The 21,992-nt window shown below is 36.7% G+C and overlaps 1 protein-coding gene and 1 long non-coding RNA gene across 6 annotated transcripts in view; one reads left to right on the top strand and one right to left on the bottom strand.

Moving 5' to 3' along the window:
- The window catches only part of LOC128084557 (uncharacterized), a 37,565-nt gene extending 15,849 nt beyond the window's left edge, over positions 1-21,716 (top strand). For all 3 annotated transcript variants that reach the window (XR_008208586.1, XR_008208588.1, XR_008208587.1), the window contains 3 exons: positions 6,389-6,472; positions 15,230-15,370; positions 21,607-21,716. This is a non-coding gene — a long non-coding RNA (uncharacterized LOC128084557). The remainder of the gene's footprint in view (positions 1-6,388; positions 6,473-15,229; positions 15,371-21,606) is intronic.
- SMC1B (structural maintenance of chromosomes 1B) overlaps positions 1-21,992 on the bottom strand; it is a 33,260-nt gene that overhangs the window by 8,608 nt on the left and 2,660 nt on the right. For 2 of the 3 annotated variants that reach the window (XM_052690747.1, XM_052690748.1), the window contains exons 2-16: positions 21,651-21,839; positions 21,234-21,346; positions 19,911-20,114; positions 19,347-19,585; positions 18,695-18,953; positions 17,151-17,291; positions 14,522-14,604; positions 13,081-13,288; positions 9,625-9,810; positions 6,577-6,756; positions 5,409-5,555; positions 4,680-4,817; positions 4,084-4,200; positions 2,326-2,432; positions 1,462-1,603 (exon numbers count right to left, since the gene is read on the bottom strand). In XM_052690747.1, coding sequence (XP_052546707.1) covers positions 1,462-1,603; positions 2,326-2,432; positions 4,084-4,200; positions 4,680-4,817; positions 5,409-5,555; positions 6,577-6,756; positions 9,625-9,810; positions 13,081-13,288; positions 14,522-14,604; positions 17,151-17,291; positions 18,695-18,953; positions 19,347-19,585; positions 19,911-20,114; positions 21,234-21,346; positions 21,651-21,839 — 2,453 coding nt within the window. The remainder of the gene's footprint in view (positions 1-1,461; positions 1,604-2,325; positions 2,433-4,083; positions 4,201-4,679; positions 4,818-5,408; positions 5,556-6,576; positions 6,757-9,624; positions 9,811-13,080; positions 13,289-14,521; positions 14,605-17,150; positions 17,292-18,694; positions 18,954-19,346; positions 19,586-19,910; positions 20,115-21,233; positions 21,347-21,650; positions 21,840-21,992) is intronic. The other variant, XM_052690749.1, reaches the window with a different exon arrangement.

The raw sequence follows: 21,992 nt of genomic DNA, 5'->3' as shown, positions 1-21,992 counted from the left end.
AAATAGTTACATAGAGTTGAAGTTTAAACCTGTTACAATACTTTCAAATGTGCTGCAGCATAAAGTCTGAAGAGCACTGTGAGAAAGGCCTGTATTATATGTGAGAAGATCCAGTTGTTTTTTTATACATAGGCATGGCCAGCTCCAGATTTGTGACTGCAGCAGACTGTAACACCATTAAACAAGGCAGGGATCCTAGAACTCCTACAATCTGTAGCCTACACTCTTTTCCTCTGTTATCCCAGCAGCCTCCAAAAAGTGTTCTCATCTGCTGTACTTGTACAAAATATTTAACATCATCTCACATAACCTGAAATCATGTAGAAAGTATTGTTCAATAAAGATAAATCCTAAGGTAATCTGCAGAGAACAACGATCTCTTCAAAGAACAAATACAAGTGGAAGGACTTTACACGAGTTTTTACCCCTTTACCCCTGTGTAAATCATACCATTGATGAATTGCTAAAACTGACGTGTAAAAATATAGTCAACCTAACACGACATGCAGGAAGGCAGGGTCCTTCAGACATCAGCATTATGGAAAATTAATTAAGATTTACTGCTGTTACAGCATCAGACCAAAATACCTTCAGAACTTAATACACGCAATCCTTCTCCAGGACAAAAATATCAGAACTCGCTCTAAGTTGTATTTCTAAAGAATTACACACAGGCATCAAGTCAAGTTTTTGTGCAGGCCTGAGTCAGACAGTTATTTTTCTCAGAATCAAATATACACATCTTCATACTTACTAAGTATGCTTGTTTCTTTATATGCTACTAGAATACAGATGTCAAATGATGCATGTGGCTTCTTTGCCCATGTTGGAGCAGCTTTACTTTTCAAACAAAGCACTGCAGCGCATCTTTTCTCCATCACTTTCTAGTGCCCCATAAGCACAGTTTATTTAACAAAAAACATAAATACTATGAAAATTTATTATGAATGTGTATTTTTATTCTACAGTCAACAGGATCTTGATCAGCTGAATTAAAAAACAAATAAGAAACACTATGAAGAAAAGAGTCCCTGCGTAATATTTCAATTAAAAATCTGTATTTAGCATTAATACTTGGTTATTTTACGCCTACTAGCATTTATGAAGCACCTTAAAAATGAAAGCACACATTATTTACTGCTTCACATAAAATCTTCTAACAAGTCCCAGTTACACAGCTTTATCTGTAGTCACATGCTGCCTTTTTATATAAACTAAACACAACTCTGCACATAGTGATTCCAATTTTACTTTTAGTAAGTTTATTTTTAATAATTATTAAGTATCCTTACACAAGTTATTCTGAGTTTGAAAGAATGACACGCACATTTTTTTCCATACTTACACTACCAATACAGAATTAAGCACTAGAATTACTCTACAGAATTAACTATGTGTGACTGAATGCAATCCTTCCTTTCAGCCCCAGATATTTTCTATGCGTATATATATATTAGTCACCTTCTGTAATCCAGTAATCTCAGATTCATCTTTATTAATAGCATCCCTTAACTTGCTCACGGTTTCTATTAGTTTCTGTAGATGCTCACGATTATATTCCAGCTGCACACTTAGTCGTGTCTTCTGATTTTCAAACTCCAACCTGGTGAAGGAACAGTATTTCAAGCCAACACTTAGAAGTAGATTAGTAACCATGACTTGATGCTATTAGTAGATAGATTTTAAATTTTTTCTCTGTCTCTCTGTCTCTCTCTGTCTCTCTCTCTCTCTCTCTTTCCTACTAGACCACATGAACTTACTTATATTTCCATCATTGATTCCACTATACCAAATCCTATGGATATACTGGAACTTACAAAAATACAGTAGTAATTCTCCAACACGTATGTTATCAAAGATACAAAGTGGTCAAATATTTGTTGTACTGTGACATGCACTTGTCTGAGTGGAATACCAGCCGAAGGTTGTCTGAGAAAATTAAGATGCCATTTTCCTTAGTAGTACATTTCTGTATCAAGTCACTGCATCTTACATTCAGTCATCCTTTAAGATTTATGACCACGAGTAAGCCTTCATATCACCCTGAACTGCCACTTCTCATGTGAATTTAAGAAAACTATTATTTACTTTATTTTTCTGCAACAGTACAACCAAAATAACACATTTTATCTTCAAGTTTGTTGCAAAATGTCACTGGCTGTACTGTCTAATAAATCCAAAACACAGCTGTGCAACTGCTAACTAATTATTGCAATGGTAATATAACATTTTCCATTTTTTTTTGTTTTTATGCTATGACAGTTACTCATCTACATGCCCAACTCACATGCTACACTGTTTTCATATTTTAATTACAAATACCACCTTCTCTTATCAATCTCTTCTTGTTTTTTCACATGTTCTTGTTCATACACACGTATATTTTCAATGCCAATTTCTTCACAGAATTCTTGGAAAACAGCATCTTCTGCCTTTGAATAAATGGAAAAGGAGCAAAGAAATGCTTATGCTGTTTTGCAAATCACAGAATTAAAATGCTTAAATGATCATCTTGTGTTATAGGCTTTCAAAGGAAACAAGCTCAGAAAGGAGAAAGAATCTGTACTTGACATTTTCAAATAAGAGCTTCAGCACAAATGCCGAATATAAAGTGCATGATCTGCAAAATGTTACTTTCATCCAAACTCTTCCTGCCAGCACCTGGTCATTATAAATGCAATTCAAATTACTACAGTATAAGCAGCCTCCCTAGTTTTGTCCGTGGTTTCCACTCACCTTAAGAAGAGAAATAGTAGAGAAGACACTAATGAGCTACATTAAGCTTCTTGATGTAGCCCCATTCATTTTAATCCTTTCAATAAATAGCCATAAATATTAATTGCTACATCTCATTTACAACAGAGCCACAGCAAAAAAAGTAAAAAAAAAAGAATGCAACAGAGTCTGATTTCCTAACTATACAGTGTACAGTTAGCAGTAAAAACAATGGACTGAACAAAACAAAAACAACTTCACAAAGCAAAAACCAAGTTTGTATACACTGTTTCGGTTGGTCTGTAGGCCAAGCTACAGACACCCTTAATGTGACACCAAATGCTATATCCAATCAAGTTACACTATTCTTAGGAAACTCATGGCCAGCCTTTCTTGTTTTGCTGTTGTTTTTTGTTTCCCCCCGGTACAGGGAAAATTACCTGGATATAAGATTCTTATGGCCAAAACACTAATGACTTTCTCAGTGCCTGCAGATGACTCACATCTGCACTCCCCCACATCTGTACCACAAGAAGACAGACAAGGCATAGTATTTTTGGTTTCTCTTCACATACAAAATTTCACTCATAGATTAATTCAAGAAAGTTCCTTGTTTCCGACCCTCTTATCAGTCTGAATTACTGTACACCTCAAATAACTCCAGACAGTGATTATAAATGGCCTACAGATCTACAATTACCTAAGTATTTAGGCAGAGGGCTTTGAATTTTCCTGTTAGAACTGCAGCACCACTCTTTGGCAGTCTCTACCAGATTCCCTATTGTTTGGCAAAAGTAATGAGAAAGGTGGATTCCAAAAAGAAGTAGGGAATGACGTATTTTTTTTCTGAGAAGGGACAGATTTGCCAGAATTCTAGTAGAACACAGTATGAAACTGCTTTTGTTGTCAGATTAGGCTTTAATATTATTCACCTCACTGAATTCCTTCATTCTTTCATAGTAACAGAACTTTTGAATGTCAGCTGTCTGTATGAACTGTTCTGGGGACTGCCTGAAGAGAATGATAGGGAACTGGGTTATGAGGTGGCAGAACAGTCTACAGAAAAGACAGTCTGGAAATCTAACCTGCTAGATCGTGTAACATCTTAGAAAACTTTTCCTGTTTCTGATAAAAAGTGCAAAAGAGCAGGCTTTCATGTAGAAGTTACCAGGCAGAGAAGCAAAGAATTGCTTAGATTGGAAGGGATCAAAGCTCACTAAGCTTATAATTCCGTGCTACAGGCAGCACTGCCACTAGACAAACTGCCCAGAGCCTCACCCATGCTGACCTTAAATGCCTCCAGGGATGGAGCATCCATAACTTCTCTGGGCAGCCTGTTCCTGTCCTGACTAGGACAGAAGGACCTACCTCATTAATCTGCTTCTGTAATTCTTCCAGTTTTAGTTTTCTTTGTACTACTCCTTCCTTTATCATATCATGCTGAGACTCAGTATTTACCAGTTCACTTTCCAGCTTTGATTTTTCCTACATAGAAGAGAAAAAAATAGTAACTTTTCTTAACGAGATGGTCAGCTTTCTAGAAACTAACACATTTCTGAACCAGGTTAACTGTTTTTCCGATTAAAAATACTAAATGTTATTTACCCACACATTGCTGATTGACCTGCAGTAGCAACAGTCTTAGTAAATAGTAAAACAAGTGACATAAACAATTTATAAGCACAATTTGAGTTACAGAAGTTTGAAGATTACTAAATGATAGACCAAGCTTAGCAGAAATTCAAATTAACTTTAGATCTAATTTTAAGAAAAATAATTTCAATTGTTTTTTAACTAAAAAAAATGTTTTAGTAATTCTTTAGTCATAACTGCTGTATGTAAAAAAAAAACCAAAGTAAAAAGCCTCTATAAGGAATTCGTATTTACTTCACTGGTAATTACAGCTCAGGTAAAATAAAAATAGAATGATTAAGCATGAAAATTATAAAGTCTTAGTACTACACCATATAGAGATTAGGAAGATGTTTCTTTTTAATAAGATCTAGTTCACTCTGTGAGTATTTAAGTCGTGTCTGAGTTCCACGGCACTGAGCTTGCAACTGTTTCAAATCAGCTTCTTTGTGTTTCATCTTCATTAAATCCTAGAAAAATATTAGAGTGGGAACAGAGAAAAAACATTTAAAGCAAAGCCTTTCTTATTTGGAAACTCCTTGTTTTTCAAATTTCATGCGCTATTTAAGCCAACCTCAATGAGAAAGGCCATGTGGAAGGAAAATGCTGATAGCACTGGTCATATTCAATAGTCATTCTGCACAGATTTATTTCTCAAGAAAAAGCGTACATATACAAATTTCTACTCTCTCCTCAAGCAGTCCGAGATTACTAGATGTATGGCAAATTTTACATTGCCAGGTTTTGGACTGTGCAAACATTTTCATGTGGGTAGAATGTATTGACTTTTTTGCTAAAAGTCTTTGGGAACATAACTCCTTTCCCCTGGAGAACTACGTATTATGTTTGATTGGTTCTCCACCTCTGTAATGTGCTAACCAACCCATGAGCCAAAGACAGGGACCTATATTACCTTACCAAAAACTAAGAGTATAAACAACTACTCTCTCTTTGCTGCTTCCAGAAGTTTTGAGACTCATCTTTATCTCTCTCCCACAGCTAAGTTAAAGTAAATGCAACTTACAGCCTTTTGCAGTTAAGTACTTTTTTAAGAGGCCTACCTTCAACTCGGTAATCAATGTATCTCTTCTTTCTTTCATTTTATTTATTTCTTTATCATCCCAGCATCTAGCTTTAACTCTTAAATCACTAGATCCTCCAGAAATCACTCCAGATTTCAGAAATAACGTCCCATCAAGTGCCACTGTCTGCAAGTAAAAATTAAATTAAAATTTTTCTTTATACAAACCAGCCAAATTATACTGTGAAACAGGGAACCAAAATATGGTGGTTAAGCAGGTGACCAATGCATGTTAGTTGGGAGTCCATACTTCTACCCTGTTCCAAAATATGCTAACATGAAATACACAAAAAAAGCCTGCTGTTTCTTGGCACAAGTCACAGTTTGGTATTATTACAACAGATCAAAAAGGGAAATGAAATGCTATCATTTCCTTGTGTTTAGGAAATTAATGAGAGATTCGTGTACATTGGCAATGAAGATTATAGCCAGGTCAGAAAAGCAAAACAAGCAAGGTGATAATGGAGAGGAGGAAATCTAGGCAGCTGGAAAAACAAACAGCTCATCTGTAAAAAGGAAACGTAAATTTTAGTAAAGAAAATGGAGTTTGGGGGGAGTTAACCTAATTTCAAGAGAACATGACTTCACATTCATCTTCAACTTAGAGCTGTTTCAATCACATTTTTAAAAGGCTTAGTAAGCGTGTAAAAGTGCTCTACTGACAATGAAAGAAGTAGAGAGATGGCTGAAAAGAAAAAATGGTACAAAAGGAGAAAGAAGCTGCCTCTTCAATTTATAGTCTACAATTGCAACTGTCTAAAAAATAGAGATTATTAAAATAAATTTTGAAAGCACTTCTTCACGGCAAAGCTAGAAAGATGACGTTTTTATTTTTAAATTGGATGGTTTTAAGAATGATTATTCTTTTTTCCTCATCCTTCCTTTCAAAAGTAGAGGACAATGTCAAGAAGTATGTCTGGATGCTAATATTATCTTTTCTAATTTATTTCCTTTTCTCAGGAAATCATTTATATGTACCATGCAGAGGAAAATGTAAGCATGTGAAATATTGGTGCCTTATGTAGAAGGAGTTTGAACAGCAAGGTATAATTTTTGTGTTTTTCTGCAGTAGTTTGTGGGATGCTCATAGAAATATTATTTAAATGGCATCAAATGCATAACACGTGCAAACAAATTCACCCTCTTACCTTCAATCTCACTGGTCCATCAAATGCTATTTGTCTTGCTTCTTTAACTGTTTCACAGACCAAGCCGTTCCCACTCACAAACTGAATCACTTTTTTCAATGGAGCAAATGGAGTCTGCACAACATCCACAATCATTTTAGCTCCTTTTATCTCTCTTAACCTCTCATTGATGGGCTTGACCTTTAAAGCAAATATGTGCTGCTTAAAATTCAAGTTGTAACAGCAAACCATATCCAAATTTCAATGGTCTGGAAACAAGATGTACAAATCAAAACAATGGGTATCAACTGCTACAAGACCAGAAACATCTGTTTTTCATGTTCTGTGTGCAATACCAGTCCTGGGATTTATGTCTCTTACTGTACATGAAGTGCACATACACTAGGACACGCATGAGAAATAAACAAGATGAGTTTAAGAGATCTGCTTGCAGTTGCAGGGCAACAATCTCGGGATCATGTAGACATACTGAGATGGCTCACATGATTGGAGTGCTGCAATGGAAACATCGTCTTTCGACGAAAGCCAGTTTGTGAACATGAGCTGGAGATGCCCTGTATGCGAGGATGTCAGCTGCACTGACAGAGCTCTGCTTGGTGAAATAAGAGATAGTTGGTAAGGAAAACAAACAAACAAAAAAAAAAGGATGAGTTACACTATAGTGGGAGTCTGCAAAAGGACACTTCACCATGAAGACAAAGTGGATTAAGCTTGTAATCTGCTCAAGGAATTACAGAAGAGGGCATGACTAATTCAGGAGGTTCCTGAAGATCACTGACAACTTCTTCACACAAAGTGAGGGAGGAGCCTAAGAGGAGAGGAGCTCTGCTGGACCTCATACTCACCAACAAGGAGAGGTTCATTGGTGACCTGCAGATAGAAGGCAACCTTGGCTGCAATGATCAATAATAAGATAAGGTAGCTCAGAAACCTGAGCGAACAGAGTAGGGCAAAAAGCAAGAGCTGGACTTCAGCAAAGCTATTTTGGTCCCTTCAAGGATCTGTGTGGGAAAGTCCCAAGGGACAAGGCTCTGAATTGAAGAGTGGCCCAAGAATGCTAGTTTATATTCAAAGATCTCTCCTCCAGGAGTGGCCCATATCAACAAGCAGTAAGTCAAGAAAAAATGCCATGGAAAAACAAATCATTACTGGTAAAAAGAAAAAAAAAAATTAAATATTAATAATAATAATGAGAAAAAGGAAGCATACATGCGATGGAAGCTGGAAGGATAATCTGGCAGGAAAAGAGGCACTGGACGAGCATGCAAATATGTTGTTAAGGAAAGCAAAGTACAAATGGAATTGAATCTGGCAAGGGATGTCAGAAGGGCTTCTGCCAGTACACAGATGACAAAAGTAAGAGGAGAGAAAGTGCAGCTGAACGCTGCATGAGACTTGGTACACAGGATATATCTAGACAGACCTTCAGGAATGCCACTAGAAGAGAAAGCAGGAGCAAGAAAAGATGTACTGCTATTGGAAGAAGATCAGGTTGAGCAATGCTAAAGCCATCTGGACATGCAGAAGGAATCTGGAAGCCCTGAGGGGGTGCATCCACAAATGCTGAGGGAGCTGGCTGATGTCACTGCAAGACCACTCTCAACAACCTTTCAACAGTCACCATTACTGGGAGAAATGCCCACGAACTCAAGGAGAGCAAATGTCACTCCAATCTTCCAGAAGGTGCAAGGAGAAGAACCCACAAAACTAGAGTCAGATCATCTGCACCTTAAACCCAGGGAAGGTGATCAATCTTGGAAACCATTTCCAAGTATATAAATCACAATGAAGTCATCAGGAATAGTCAGCGCAGACTTGCCAGGTTCACCACGTCTCACCAACCTGATAAACCTCCACAAATAAGTGACTTGCCTGGTGGATGAGAGGACAGCAGTGGATATTGTCTGTCTAGACTTTAGTAAGGCTTCTGACACTTTCTCCCATAAGATCCTCATAGATAAGCAGTTGATGTATGGGTAGGTTGAGTAGACAGTATGGTGGGTTGAAAACTGGTTGAACTGCCAGGCCAGAGAGAGGTGATCAGCAGCACAAACTTCAGTTTCTGGCCAGTAACTAGGTATGTATCCCAGGAGTCAATACTGGGTCCCGTCCTGCTGAACATCTTCATTGACAATCAGGATGATGGGGGACAAGGGCACCTTCAGCAAGTTTGCAGATGGCACAGAACTTGGAGGAATGGCTGCCAGGCCAGATGGTCGTGCATCCCTTCAGATGGACCTAGATAGGCTGGAGAGCTGGTCAGTGAGAACTTCTCAGAATTCAACAAACGTTAAGTACAAAGTTCTGTCCCTGGGGAGGAATTACACCACACTTCAGTACGCTCTGTGGGCTGACAACCAGAAAAGCAGCCTGGCAGAAAAGAACCAGTGTCCTGGTAGACACAAAGTTGAACATAAGTCAGTAACGTGCCCTAGGAGAGAGGAAGGTTAAAAGCATCTTCGGCTGAATTGGAAGCAATGTTGCCAGCAGGCTGAGGCAGGTGATCCTTCCCCCCTCTTCAGCATTGCTGAGGAGAAAACTGTCCAGGCCTAGGCTCTCCAGTAAAAGAGACACATGGGGGGGGGGAGACTTGTGTGTACATGTATCTGAAGGGAAGGTATAAAGACTGCAGAATCGTGCTTTATTTTTTGTGGTGCCCAGCAACAAAACAAGAGGCAGTAGGCACAAACTGGAACACAGGAGGTTTCATCTGAACATGAGAAAACGTTTCTTTACTGTGTGTGTGACTGAGCAATGAACCAGACTGCCCAAAGAAACCGTGGCATCACCATGCTTGAAGATTTTCAGAAATTACTTGGGCAACCTGATGTAGTTGGCCCTGCTTGAGCAGGGTGGTTGTACAAGATGACATCCAAACTTAACTGGTTTGTGATACTATTTCCACAGGCATAAAACATCTAAGTATATAGGAGAAGACAGCATGACATTTTTTGAGCTATTATGTTTGCTTTCCCTTACCACGTAAGCCCATTTAATGAGCCAGCATTAAGATTTACAACTTGCTGATGACAGCAAAAATATACTTGCCTCAAGGTAATCCAAAGCAAGGAAAGTTTCAGGTTCAGCTCGTTCTTGTTTTAGGAACTGAATGCAATCTCTTGCTGTTTTTTCAGTGGCAACAACAATAGCAGTCACATATTTGCTGAATACTTTGGTAACGGCAAGCTGATATTTCTTATGAATAGGATGGCACAGATCAAGCAATCTTCCAAACTGAAAATAAAATATACAGAGAGAAATAAAAACTTAATTACAGATATCAAGAAGAATTTCTGCATGCAAGATCTTGAAGTAGTAGAAGTAAAATGTGTTACATGCCTATAATCTGTGCTTTCTTACAATGGGCCTATGACAGAAAAATGTAAATTGCAGCAATCACCAGATCAAGCACTAAAGTATGCTTTCAAAATCTGAACAGATTTAATTTTTATCTAAGGTGACTGTTAATGTCTTACTAGGAATTATTAGCAAATACTTTTAGAAGTATGATATAATAACAATAGTAAAACTTGTTAAGCATCTTTGCAGAAATGAAACTACGTAGCATATAAGACCTTTGACTGATGATGTGGTCCTAATTACAAGGGCTGCTCCAAAAGTAATGCCCCCTGTTTTATTACAATACCCCACTACATCAGGGTGGATGCTGGCAGTAAAGGTTGAGCCTTCCTATCAACATTCCATTACGTTATGTTGTCATGTGACAGATGGCAGCAAAGGGTCAGTCTGACAAAACAGTGTTTGACATGGAAGTGCGTATAGAGCAAAGGCATGTTGCTGAATGCCTGCGTGTAGAAAAAGTTGCAACACTGACATTTGCTGAACGTTTATGGAGACCAAACAGTGGATGTGAGCACAGTGAGGCAGTGTGTGGCTTGTTTCAGCAGTGGTGAAAGGCAAGTCGCATCCTGGATGTCTCTGCACAGGTGTCACACCATGAAATGAAGAGTGTCTCTATCAGCTCATTCAAGTGAACCCGATAACGGTGGTGACTTCATTGAAAACTAATTACTGTACCTGAGAATTTTTTCTATCAAATAATATTACTGTGCTCTTCATATCTGTTCTATGGAAATAAATAGGAGGCGTTATTTTAGAGCAAGCTATGTAATTAGAGCAGTTCACTGGAAAATGAGAACAAGAAAGGCACTATTGCTTACTACTGCAGTTTTAACTGAAAAAAGAAGTATCTGCATCTATTAATAGCACGAAACCAGTTCAACCTGCTTTTCTTGTACTGAGTAATTCAAATAAGACTATTTTGCCTCATATTAAGACATGACCTCCACAAGCAAAATTAATTGCATGTGCATACTAATTCTGCAGTGTGACGGTAAATCTAAATCTCGGTAATCACTGACTGTTTGCTGCAGATGAAAGCAAATTAAACATGTAAGTATGATCAGATATCACTGTCATGCAATAAACAAATACCTACCACAAAAAAATCACTTACAAGCCAGAAGTATTCTTTCAAGTTTTACAAATATATTCACTTTCACTGCCATTCAACAATAGCTTCCATCCATAATCTGATCCTAGAGTATCTTAATTTATTTGCTCTATGTACTCCCTAGATGTCATTTGTTTTAATTTTGAAACTTTAGACACAGGTGACCTTTCTCTGAAAGACTGAAGCTATGCACTAATACATATCCTGAGCATTATAACTGCAGGTGGAATGCCATGCTGTTAGGGAAATAAACATGGGCAGTCCAACCAAATCTTCAAAAAAATAGTAATATTTCCAATCCAGTGATGCAGGAATGATAAAAACTGTAATAAGCTGTGACACTCATTTTGTTAATCAGACCAATGAAAAGGCACTCACGCAGCAGGACTCACACTGCTGCATGGCTACTGCAGTACTACAAACGCTCACCAACTATTAAAAGTACCTTTGAACAGAAGTACAGAAACTTTAATATTCTAGATCTAAGCATTTAGAAGCAGTAAGCCATTACTACTTTTTACCAATGAATTCAACTGACACTAAAATTTCCACCCAGTTCTGACTTACTGGATTATAAGAAGATGAAATCTCAGGATTCTTTTACCCTGAGACTTTAATTTGGACTGTATCCAGTAATCTGGAATTAATTCATCAGAGCATAAGGAGCAGCTCAAAAGCAATGCTGCTACCTTACATGCTGGTGTTTCAACTTATCCACCTTTCATTTGTTTGAAACTATTCTATTTGCAGTTCCTGAAGGGAAATGATTGAGAGCACCCTCAACATCTGATCTTCTCTAGGCCAGCAAGAAACAGTCCAATTCTTCTCATGCAGGGTTTCAACACAAAAAGCTAGCAAAAACATACATGCAATCATACCTTTGATTATTTTTTTTATACCTTATCAATATGAACTGAAAAACCTGTGAAGCAGAATCAAAAACCAAATTTATTTCTCTCTTCAAAAAACAAACACCACAGTTTGAGAAGGTTCCAAAGACAGAGAAGCAAAACACACCATTCTATGTTTTTATGCTAGCGTAAGAACCACAGGTGTCACCTTACAAGCACTGTTTTCAAAACAGTATCCCAGGCTGTATGTCTAAAATGAGAACGGATGAGGACATGCACACAAAGACATACCTGGAGATGCAATTGATCAGATGTATTAAAGAGGTGGAAACAACTCGCAAGTAGTAATATCAGAAGGACTATCTTTAAAAGTGTCTATAAATGGTTTAAATAAGTCATAAAACAATCTTGGTAAATATTTTGAGGTCTTAAGAAAATGCAGTATCGGCATCCACAAAACAGACAGTACCTTAAGAGTAATTTCAGTAAAATATGGTATATGCTAAGCAAATCATGTGGGAACATAAAAATCTCATGTTCCTGAGTATTCTTTTTGGGATAAGTGGTCTTATAGCTAACTTTCCCATTAATTTCTTCAAAATAAACATGTTAAAAATATGTTCTGAAGTTCTAGAAGAAAACAAATCCAAAAACTAAATAAATCACACTCCACAAGAAGTACACAAAATCAAAATTATTTTTGGATGCAAGCAGTAGTCTGTATGCTCCTAGTTTCTAGCAGCCTTTCAGTGTCTGAAGAGGGGCACACTCTTTAGCAGGGTCTGTTGTGATAAGAAAAGGGGAAACCTAAAGAGGGAAGATTTCAAACCTAAAGAGGGAAGATTTAGATTGGATATAAAGAAATATTTTTTTATGATAAGAGTAGCAAAGCACTGACACAGGTCATCCAGAGAAGTGGTGGAGGCTCCATCCCTGGAAACATTCATGGTCAGGCTGGACTGGGATCTAAGCAACCTGATGTGGCTATAGATGTCCCTGCAGGGAAGCAGGACTAGATGACCTTATAAAGTTCATTCCAACACAAATGATTCTATCATTGTATTTTGCCAAGTGCACTTAAGCTCAAAATATCATACAGGACAGCTGCTTATTCATGCTAAAGCAGAGCTCTCAGTTTGTAATACTGAAATAAGGCATTAAATGAAATCATTCAATTACCACAGAGTCTGGATACAGTCTTTTAAGGCTTTCAACAATCTCTGCTCTCATTTGCTGACGCTTTCCTTCATGGTAATCAATTCTGGCATTCTGTAGTTCACCAACTATTTTGTTCAATTCTTCATTCACTTCAGCTATTCGCGTTGTTGAATTCTCCATTTCCTTAGCTAGCATTTCCTCCTTCTTTTTTTCTTCTGTAAGTGACTCACTTTGAACAGAAGCAAAAACAGTAAAGCAATTTACTTTTACAATTATACAAGCTTTCGGCTTATAAAATTGAAATCATTCTGTGGTCACAGATTACAAAAAAAAAATTACTGGTGAAATGCACCACCCATACCCTTACTGTGCTAACATCCACTGTTTAGTCTCCATAAACACTGCACAAACATCAGTGAATGTCAATGGGTGCAATTTTTTCAGCATGAAGGAATTCCAGCTCCACACCTTAGTTTCATACACGTGTCCATGTCAGATGCTGTTTTGTCAGCATGCCCCTCTGCTGCCATCTGTTGCACAGCAACAAAATGTAACAGTATATTGACAGGAAGGTTCAACCACTGTTGCCATTCTACCAACATCTGCCTCTAATATTGTGGGCCAACATAGCAGGCACTGCTTTTAGAGCAGCCCTCACGAAACAAGTCGCTTACTGAGTTGCACTCCACAATATACACAGCTTTTAAGGTTCCAAAATTAATTTCAAGTGAGAATATATGGCTGCGTGTATATAAAAATACACTATTTTACCTGCTACTAATAAAAGGTCTGATACTGTGAAACTAAAAAAGCCTGAAAATTCTCACTCGTAAGTATAATGACACTGCACCCTTTCAAAGACTCTACTATTAACTACTTGATTAAAATAATTTTTTGCATCATAGTCACAATGGATTGGTTGCTCTCTGTCCGTGGCAGAACTTTTTTCAGTACGCAGACAGCATTGCTAAGCCAAAGCACACGTTGCAGATGCATAGAAGAAGACAGGTTGAAAGCAATCTCTGAAAATATCTACCCTGATTTCTTGCAGAACACAGGGCTAATACAAAAGCTGAATCAAGCTGCTCAATGTACAGCTTGCATACTCTATTTCACAAAGAATGAAAACGACACAGGAAACAAAGGGACAACTGACAAAAGCTTCTAATCCACAAGGTTGATATTAACTTGTTTCTAAAGCAGCACTACAGAACTGCTTTATACCCTGAGAATTTAATTAGCCCCATTAGCCATTAATAGCCCCAACCCCTACCCACAGTGACATGATCTACGCATCCATAAGAGAACTGTTTCAAACAACAGATAAGTCATTGTAATTCCTAATATGCAGAATTCATCATAATTCAAGCTGAAGTAACTGAAATATTAACATCACAATCACAAACAAACCAACCCTGAAAATACATAACATAAAAGAACGAATTTTCATTTTTAAACATACGTGCATTTCTTAGTATATTCTTCCAACTTCTCTACTTTTTTCTTATACTCTTCTATCTGTTCCACAGTCTGTACAATGGTTTCCTAGGCAATCACAAACAGATTGTGTTATAAAAACAAATAAAAATACTATTTTTTTTTCCCAACAAGACACAAAGCTCTTAATTTAGTTTAAGTACTAAAACATTACCTATTCTTCCCTTTACATACCACATGCTGAAGAAACAGTATCTTTCTCATCAGTAGATAAGGTGCACCATGAAGAACAAAATAATTTCACCTTACAAAGGACACTACCATACCTTTTGTGTTCAGCAACAGTTAAGAGAAAGCCTCATATCAAATGAAACAATTTTAAACACAAAGTTAGTGAATTACAGCTTTTAAAGCAAAAAAGATTCTTTTCTTTTCAAAAGGTTAATAAAAGCTTTATTCTAAAAACATTAAGTTGTCATGGAAATTCCTACCTAAAATCATTGTATTAGCATAACCAAACCAGCAACAAAATAAGTCTTTTCAGTTACCTAAACTGAATGAAAATCCATAAACTGCAGCAAGAAGAAGAAAATCCTAAAGTTACTTAGTATTTTATTAAGTCATGCCTTCTGAAATCCTTGAGACCTACCGTTTCCTTTCAAAACATCTTACATATCTCTATCATCTACAGTTTTAAATATATTGGTCTCTTTTAATCACTTGTCTTTTACAGACAGATCTTCTAGCAATGCGCACTAATGATCTGACATCTGCGTTTCACAGAATCACTGAACTGTGAGCACTGGAAGGGACCTCTAGGGAGCATTAAATCCAACCCCCCTGCAAAGCACGCCCCCTACAGCAGGCTGCACAGGTAGGTGTCCAGGCTGGTCTTGCTATCTCCAGAAATTTGAAGGAGGTAAGTGGATTTGTGGGCAAAATACTGAAGCGCTAAGATCCATCTTGTTTTAGCTGAAATTTCACATACATAACAACAGCTGTTACTGAACTACAGAGTAACAGTTTGAAAGGGACCTCTGGAGCTTGCTAGTTCACCAGCTGATGCAAAGGAAAGTCATTCATACAAGCTTGTTTTAAGGCCTTGTCCTGATAAATTTTCAATAGTTCAGGGACAGAGACTCCAGTCTTCCTGCACACTCATTTCAACGTTTGACTATTTCCAGTTTACTCAGTTTCCCACATTCCAAACTGCACCTGATGTATCCCATTCTATCACTGTGCACCTCCAGAAAGTAACTATTTTGCTCATATCCTCCCACTAGGTAGTTACAGGTAGCACTAAGGTCTCCTCTTTGCTTTTCTTTCTACAAGATGAAGAAATACAGCTCAAATAGCCTCTCCTGCTATGCCAAGTGTTCCAACCCCAATGAGCATGGTGGCCCACTAGTGTACTTGGATGCCACAGTCTTTCTTACACTGGCAGTACAAGCTTGCTACGGTCACATGTGTATCTGAGTGTGGGGAGTAGTTATCAGCAGTCAACAGCACAGATGAATACTGGCAACTCTTAATGGTCAGACAAGCATTTTATGAAATCTCAGCATCCCTTATTTCTTTCTGAACACTGAAATATGATTTGTGGAGTTTCAGAAGCATAACGAGTGGAACTTCTTTTTTACTTCTAGTCATTGAATAGCTTCTTCTGATAGCTAGTCCTTCAACAAGAAAAAGTAGTATCATAAACAGCGAACAAATGTACAAGTATTACCTTAAATCTGATAGCAAGGATGACTTCACACTCTCAAAGTTATCAAGTAAAATACTCACTTTTCTCTATAAGCAAATTTATACTTAGATCACTTAAGTGTTAGTACTCCTAGAACTGGTAACATCTCATCTGACTAATTTGAGCTTTCCAAACAAGAGTCTCCTCCAAACCTTGACTCCACAACTAAATGGTGAAAAAAAAAAAAAAGCAAAAAAAAAAGCATGTTGCCATGTTGGCATAGTTGGGAAAAATAAATATAAAAACATCGTAGTGCAAGCATTCTATTGAAAGAAAGATCATCAGTTGAGCTTCTAGAAGCATGACACAAAGCAGAACAAGCTTGGAAATAATTTTTCTAAGAGAGCGTATCAAGCATAGTAAGATCAGATGTGTAATCATGTACATTAGAAGCAGAATGATAGTAGATATCTATATTCACAGGCATTTTCTCTGAACTGCAATACCACAGTGATCATGATGATTCTCCCTCTCTCTCATTCTGGTCCTTCAAGTCCCTTCCAAACTATTTCAGCTGCTGTAAACAAAATAAACGTCAAGAGCGGATGACAGTCATACAGATAAAAAATGCTAGGGAACCTCTGAAAGAAGAATTAAGTTTATAGAACTAGGAACTTCTTAGAGTTATGTACATGTCCTGTACATAGTAACTGTGAAATGCTAGAGCCAGACTGTTCAAAGCAACCCTTAGCATTGACCCGTGCAATCATTCTCTGAAAAAAAATTAAGTCATTTTTCTAAACCTGCTGCAATATGAGAAATGTGTGAATACTTGCCATTTATCTCTTTCGCCAAGGATTTCTGTCACAGCATTTAACACATTTATGCAGACATTCATACCAGAGGCAGGGGTGCAGAAAAAGCACATTTTTTTCCTTAAAGTGCAATTCTAGCTTGATACAAGTACCTTAATTTCCTTTTTCTTCCTCTGATAAAGTTTCATCCTTTCTTCATCTGCTTTTTGCTCCCAACGAAGTTTACCTAGCTGCTGTGTTAGCATAGCTACTTCCCTCCTTGCAATTTCCTTTAGTTCTTTATAGCGCTCCAGCTGAACAAATAACAAAAAAAAAAATAAAAATCACTGCACTGAAAATGAAACAACTCATGTTTTTATAGTCTCGAATAGTAATTTCCTACCTTATCAAAATTAGTATTATAAAAGACACTGAATTCTGCAGGCCTTTCCATCCATTACGTTTTATTAAGGGAAGATTCAATTCAAAGCTTACACTTAAGTAAGACCACAGGCAATAACTATTCTGGTATTTAACAGCTTCTGTTTTACCACGTTGACAGTACGTTACAGTGAATATTAAGTTTAAAACAATGTCTTCGCTCAGTCTAAAACTAGAGCAAGCTTTGAATTTATCATTACAACATAGAAATGCTGCGATAGAATGGTATCAAATCTATATTTAAAGACTAACACATGAAACGGTACTTGAAGCAATCCCACAAAGTTATGACTAATTTAAGAAATATGTTCAAGGTGCAAAATAACATTCACATGCTAAATAAGCAACTCTTCAGGCTCTCTGCGAATGGATGAGGAGAAGGCAGTATTTGGGTACAGAAGAGCTTCAGGACAAATGGTTTCGAAGGTGGATTTTCAAAATGTGAATTTACAGTAAAATAATACTGCAATTTTCTTCTAATATTTCAAATAATACAAGTTACCTCAGCAGTAGCTTCTGACCCACAGTAAATGGCATGTACAATATGAAGCCTTGCGTGCATTTGTCATCTATTTCTTTTTCCTAACTGAACACGTATTTCTACAGTACAGCAACATGCCATTTCTCAGAATGAATCATCTCAGCCCCAAGACCCTACGTGGTATTTTCTATTCTACCTTCCCACACTGCACTATCTGAACTCCTACAAGAAAGGAAACAATACAAAGCAGAACAAGAAGAGTTCTCAACCTTGCTCTAGATACTTATTTATGTAGCTATAACCCTAATCCACAGAGGAGAGTCCCTCCGTACAACCCTTCTGAAGTTTCCACCAAATTTTTCTCTATTTCTTTTTCACTGGAAATTCATTGCTTCCTCCAGTACCTTCTCATATTACTTAGAAAATGGATTTTAAACACTGAACTGCATATCCTTTCTAATCTTAGAATAGCACATTTATGATTCTTTCTGCAACTTAAATACATTTTCTTAGAACTGTTTCCCACTCAAAACTTCCAAATTTGTCATTTTCTTTCCCTTCTCCCAGAAAGGAGATGCTCCACTACCCTAAAAAGCTTAAGCATCAATTCTATTTAACTGATTAAACAGTCCCCCCCCAAAAAAAAAGAAGTTTTGGTTTTGTTTCAACTCAATGAGAAGAACAGTAGAAAATAACAGGTTACTGATGAAAAAAAAAAAGAAGTTTCTTTGTCATCAGTGCAGATTTCAGACTTCACTAGTAAACAGTATTTTGTTCCCTGGTTGCCCAATTCACCTGATGTTCTCTCAGCTCAACACGTTCTACTCTCAGCAATATCTCCTCTTCAGTCTCCTTCTCAAATTGTCTCCATGCCTTCTCAGTATCATGCAATTCTATCTCCAGTTCTTTTATGGTCTGTTTTTCCTTATCACAGTATTTCTCCTTGTCCCTTAGAGATCTTTTAGACATTTCTACTTTCTTGATTTGGTAGGAAGTATTTTCCTTCGCTTTTATATAGAGGGCTTTCTGCTGAATCAGGGATGCCTGAAGAGTCCTGAAAGAACAAAAAATAAAACAACACCTCCAAACAAACATGCAAATCAGCCACCAATTGTCAGCTGCAAGGTTACATACCCACAGGTGTTGTTTTTAAACATCCACTGAAAATAAAAGCTGAAGAAATGCAGCACAAAATCCTGAAATCTCACAACAAACAAGTAATTAAACTACTGAAAATGCTGGTAATGTTGGGGGGGAATAATAATAATAATAACAATAAAAAAATCAATGTTTAGTTACTACTCAAGTAAAATGCTACAACCCAACTTCCATAGCATTAGGAGTTATCACCCTACTCACTTCAATAGGAAACACCCACCTGCCAAGCAATTCCCAGTGCAGACTATGCTTTAACTCAAAAATCAGAGAACTTGATTGAAAAACCTACTTCATTTCCCTTTCTATGTGTTGTTGGTCTCTGTTTAGTACACCAAGCACCTTTTTCTTTGCTCTAAAGGCATCTTCTGCTGTAGAAAGGGAGTCTTTCTTGACCCTAGCTTCCATATTCTTTTCATCCAAACTCTCTTTCAGAGATTCAATGCTTCTTTCATTGTGATAGAGCTGGAAAAGCTGAAGCTGTATCCTGTTTGCATTCAGTTCTCTGACAAGCATCTGGTAATGCTCTGCCTGCCAACATTAAAATTTCATTTTTAGATTAAGAAATGATTTTTAGATCACTAGCAGTCTAATCTGAAGTCCAATGTAGGCTGATGTACCAGTAATGTACACTATTAAAACTCAGATATCTAAGTCAAGCCTTACTATAATAATACTGGCTACTCTACTCCTCAATTTATTTAGTTTTTATAATAAAATATTTAAAATAACTTAGAAATGCGTATTTTACAGTATACTGAAAAAATACTAGATGAAAAAATGGTATTTTATTCCTAAAAACTAAGTTCACAGAAGACACAAAAACACACACACAAAAGTAGTAACTTTGAGTTACCTCTTCTTTCTCTACCTTTGCTTGCTTGCGTTCTGCTGCAATATTTTTTTTCTTGTTATAATTGAAGTGTGCATCCTCTTCTGCTTGCTGCATTTTTTTCTTTTTTTTTTCATATTCCTCAGCATATTGCCATGAGTTACTGATTTGTTCAAAAAGTTGAGTTCTTTCTTTTGGCTTCTTCATTGCAATTGACTCTACTGTTCCCTAACACAAAATTGCAAAAAAAAAAAAAAAATGAACCACTGCAGATCCCATTGTAGAATGATAAATTTCATCTTTAAGACATATAATACAGATTTATCTCCTGATATTTTAATGATTAGCATTATTGAAAACACATATATAGATTCAAAGGCTAGGAAAAGACTATAATCTAGCCAACTAAGCAAGTTACAATTAATAATTTTATAATATCAAACACTACTTAAGAAATACACATTCAAATTAAATCTACTTAAACAAAGGAGAGTGCAGTATCAGAAAAACAAAATTCTATCTCACTGGCCTCTTTAAAAGAACTGAAAGACATTTACAATGAAAAAAATTTCAAAAACAGCCACTTCAGGAGAGTAATTGCTCAAGTCAGTGTATTTGAAGACTCTGCAACTCCCAAGGCTAACGGGTCACAAGCTTTGTCCACACATTAGCTTTCAAATCTTCACTGACCTGAAGCAATTATCATTTTCAGAAAACTGTATTCAGTACATTTTCTGACTTCAATCTGCTGTTATGGTGGGCAAACACCCTCACAGTAGGAATTATGATCACAAAAAGTATGCATACCCAGGTTTTTTCTAGAAGAAAAATAGTAGTACTTCCTTGGGATTTCACAATCACAATTCAATGAAACATAAGAAAGGCAATCATGTGAAATATACTCATGAGCACATAAGCTTATGTGTCATAAGCACATGAATTCATTACTTGTATCATTAAATACTTTTGAAGTAATAACAGGATTTTCAATCCCTAAAAGATAGTCTTACAAATTTTCATCTCTCTAGATCAGCGTTATAAAAAGAAAAATGTTTGCACCATATAATATTTTTAGAAACTAACACTGCAAACTTTTAAAAGATCTACATCTTCTATTTTGAAGAAATAAGCATTCTTCCAAATTAGCCCCTTTCCTCCTAATGTAATCCTCTACACACAAGGTCTATCATTCTCATTTCAAAGACATAAAATTCTTTTATAAGGCCAAGATAAAGTTCATTGGCTTGAAAGCACCTTGAAACTAGATTGAATATTGAATAGGTAACTGTTACAGATATCAAATAATCTCAGAAACTTATTTTCTTATGAAGTACCCTAAGTGCTCACCTGAAAAATAAGACAATTCCTAGCTTTGACAAGTATGCCTATTTTTTCAAGCTCAGATATGTAAGCGGACCGGGTAATAGACTTATCATTGAAAATATATTCTGAACAACCATCTGAAAGAGAAAAGAAAAAACAATCACGTTAAAAAGGCTGCAACAGAAAATACATCAGTAAAATTATTCCACATTTTTTTCCTGAGCAACTTCCTCAAAGAAAATGGACTTCAACTATTCTCTTACACCTTGGTTAATTTTTAACATTACCCTTAGTATACGTTTTCTGCAATTTTTACACTTGAAATCAAGATGCTGCTCATGGACTGTAAGTTTGAATTTCAAATACTTCTTAACTATTCTTGGTCTTCATTTTTTAGGTATCAGACCACAGAATGTACATCCAAAAGGACCTGCCACCTACCACGGATAACTCTTGAAAATGTTTTTTCTTCCCCATCTTCTTCACAGTATACTATCTTTACACTTGCTGTAGAAGAAACTGGTTTGCCAACATGTGCTCCATGAATTAGTTCTCGAACACTTTTAACTCGCAAATTAGATATCTTTTCACACAGCACAAAACTAACAGCATCCATTATGTTAGATTTTCCTAGAAACAAACAAACAAGTCAATGCTCTGACACAGAAGAAACTGAAGGAGGGATAAGATTAACAATTAATTAAAAATACAAATGCAGACACAAAAGTCTTCAAGAATTCTAATTCTGTATTTTGTTGAGGAAAACATATTGCATACAATGAA

Source organism: Tympanuchus pallidicinctus, unplaced genomic scaffold, assembly GCF_026119805.1.
Source record: "Tympanuchus pallidicinctus isolate F22 unplaced genomic scaffold, pur_lepc_1.0 scaffold27, whole genome shotgun sequence".
NCBI lineage: Eukaryota > Metazoa > Chordata > Aves > Galliformes > Phasianidae > Tympanuchus > Tympanuchus pallidicinctus.
This window is presented reverse-complemented; position numbering and strand designations above follow the sequence as displayed.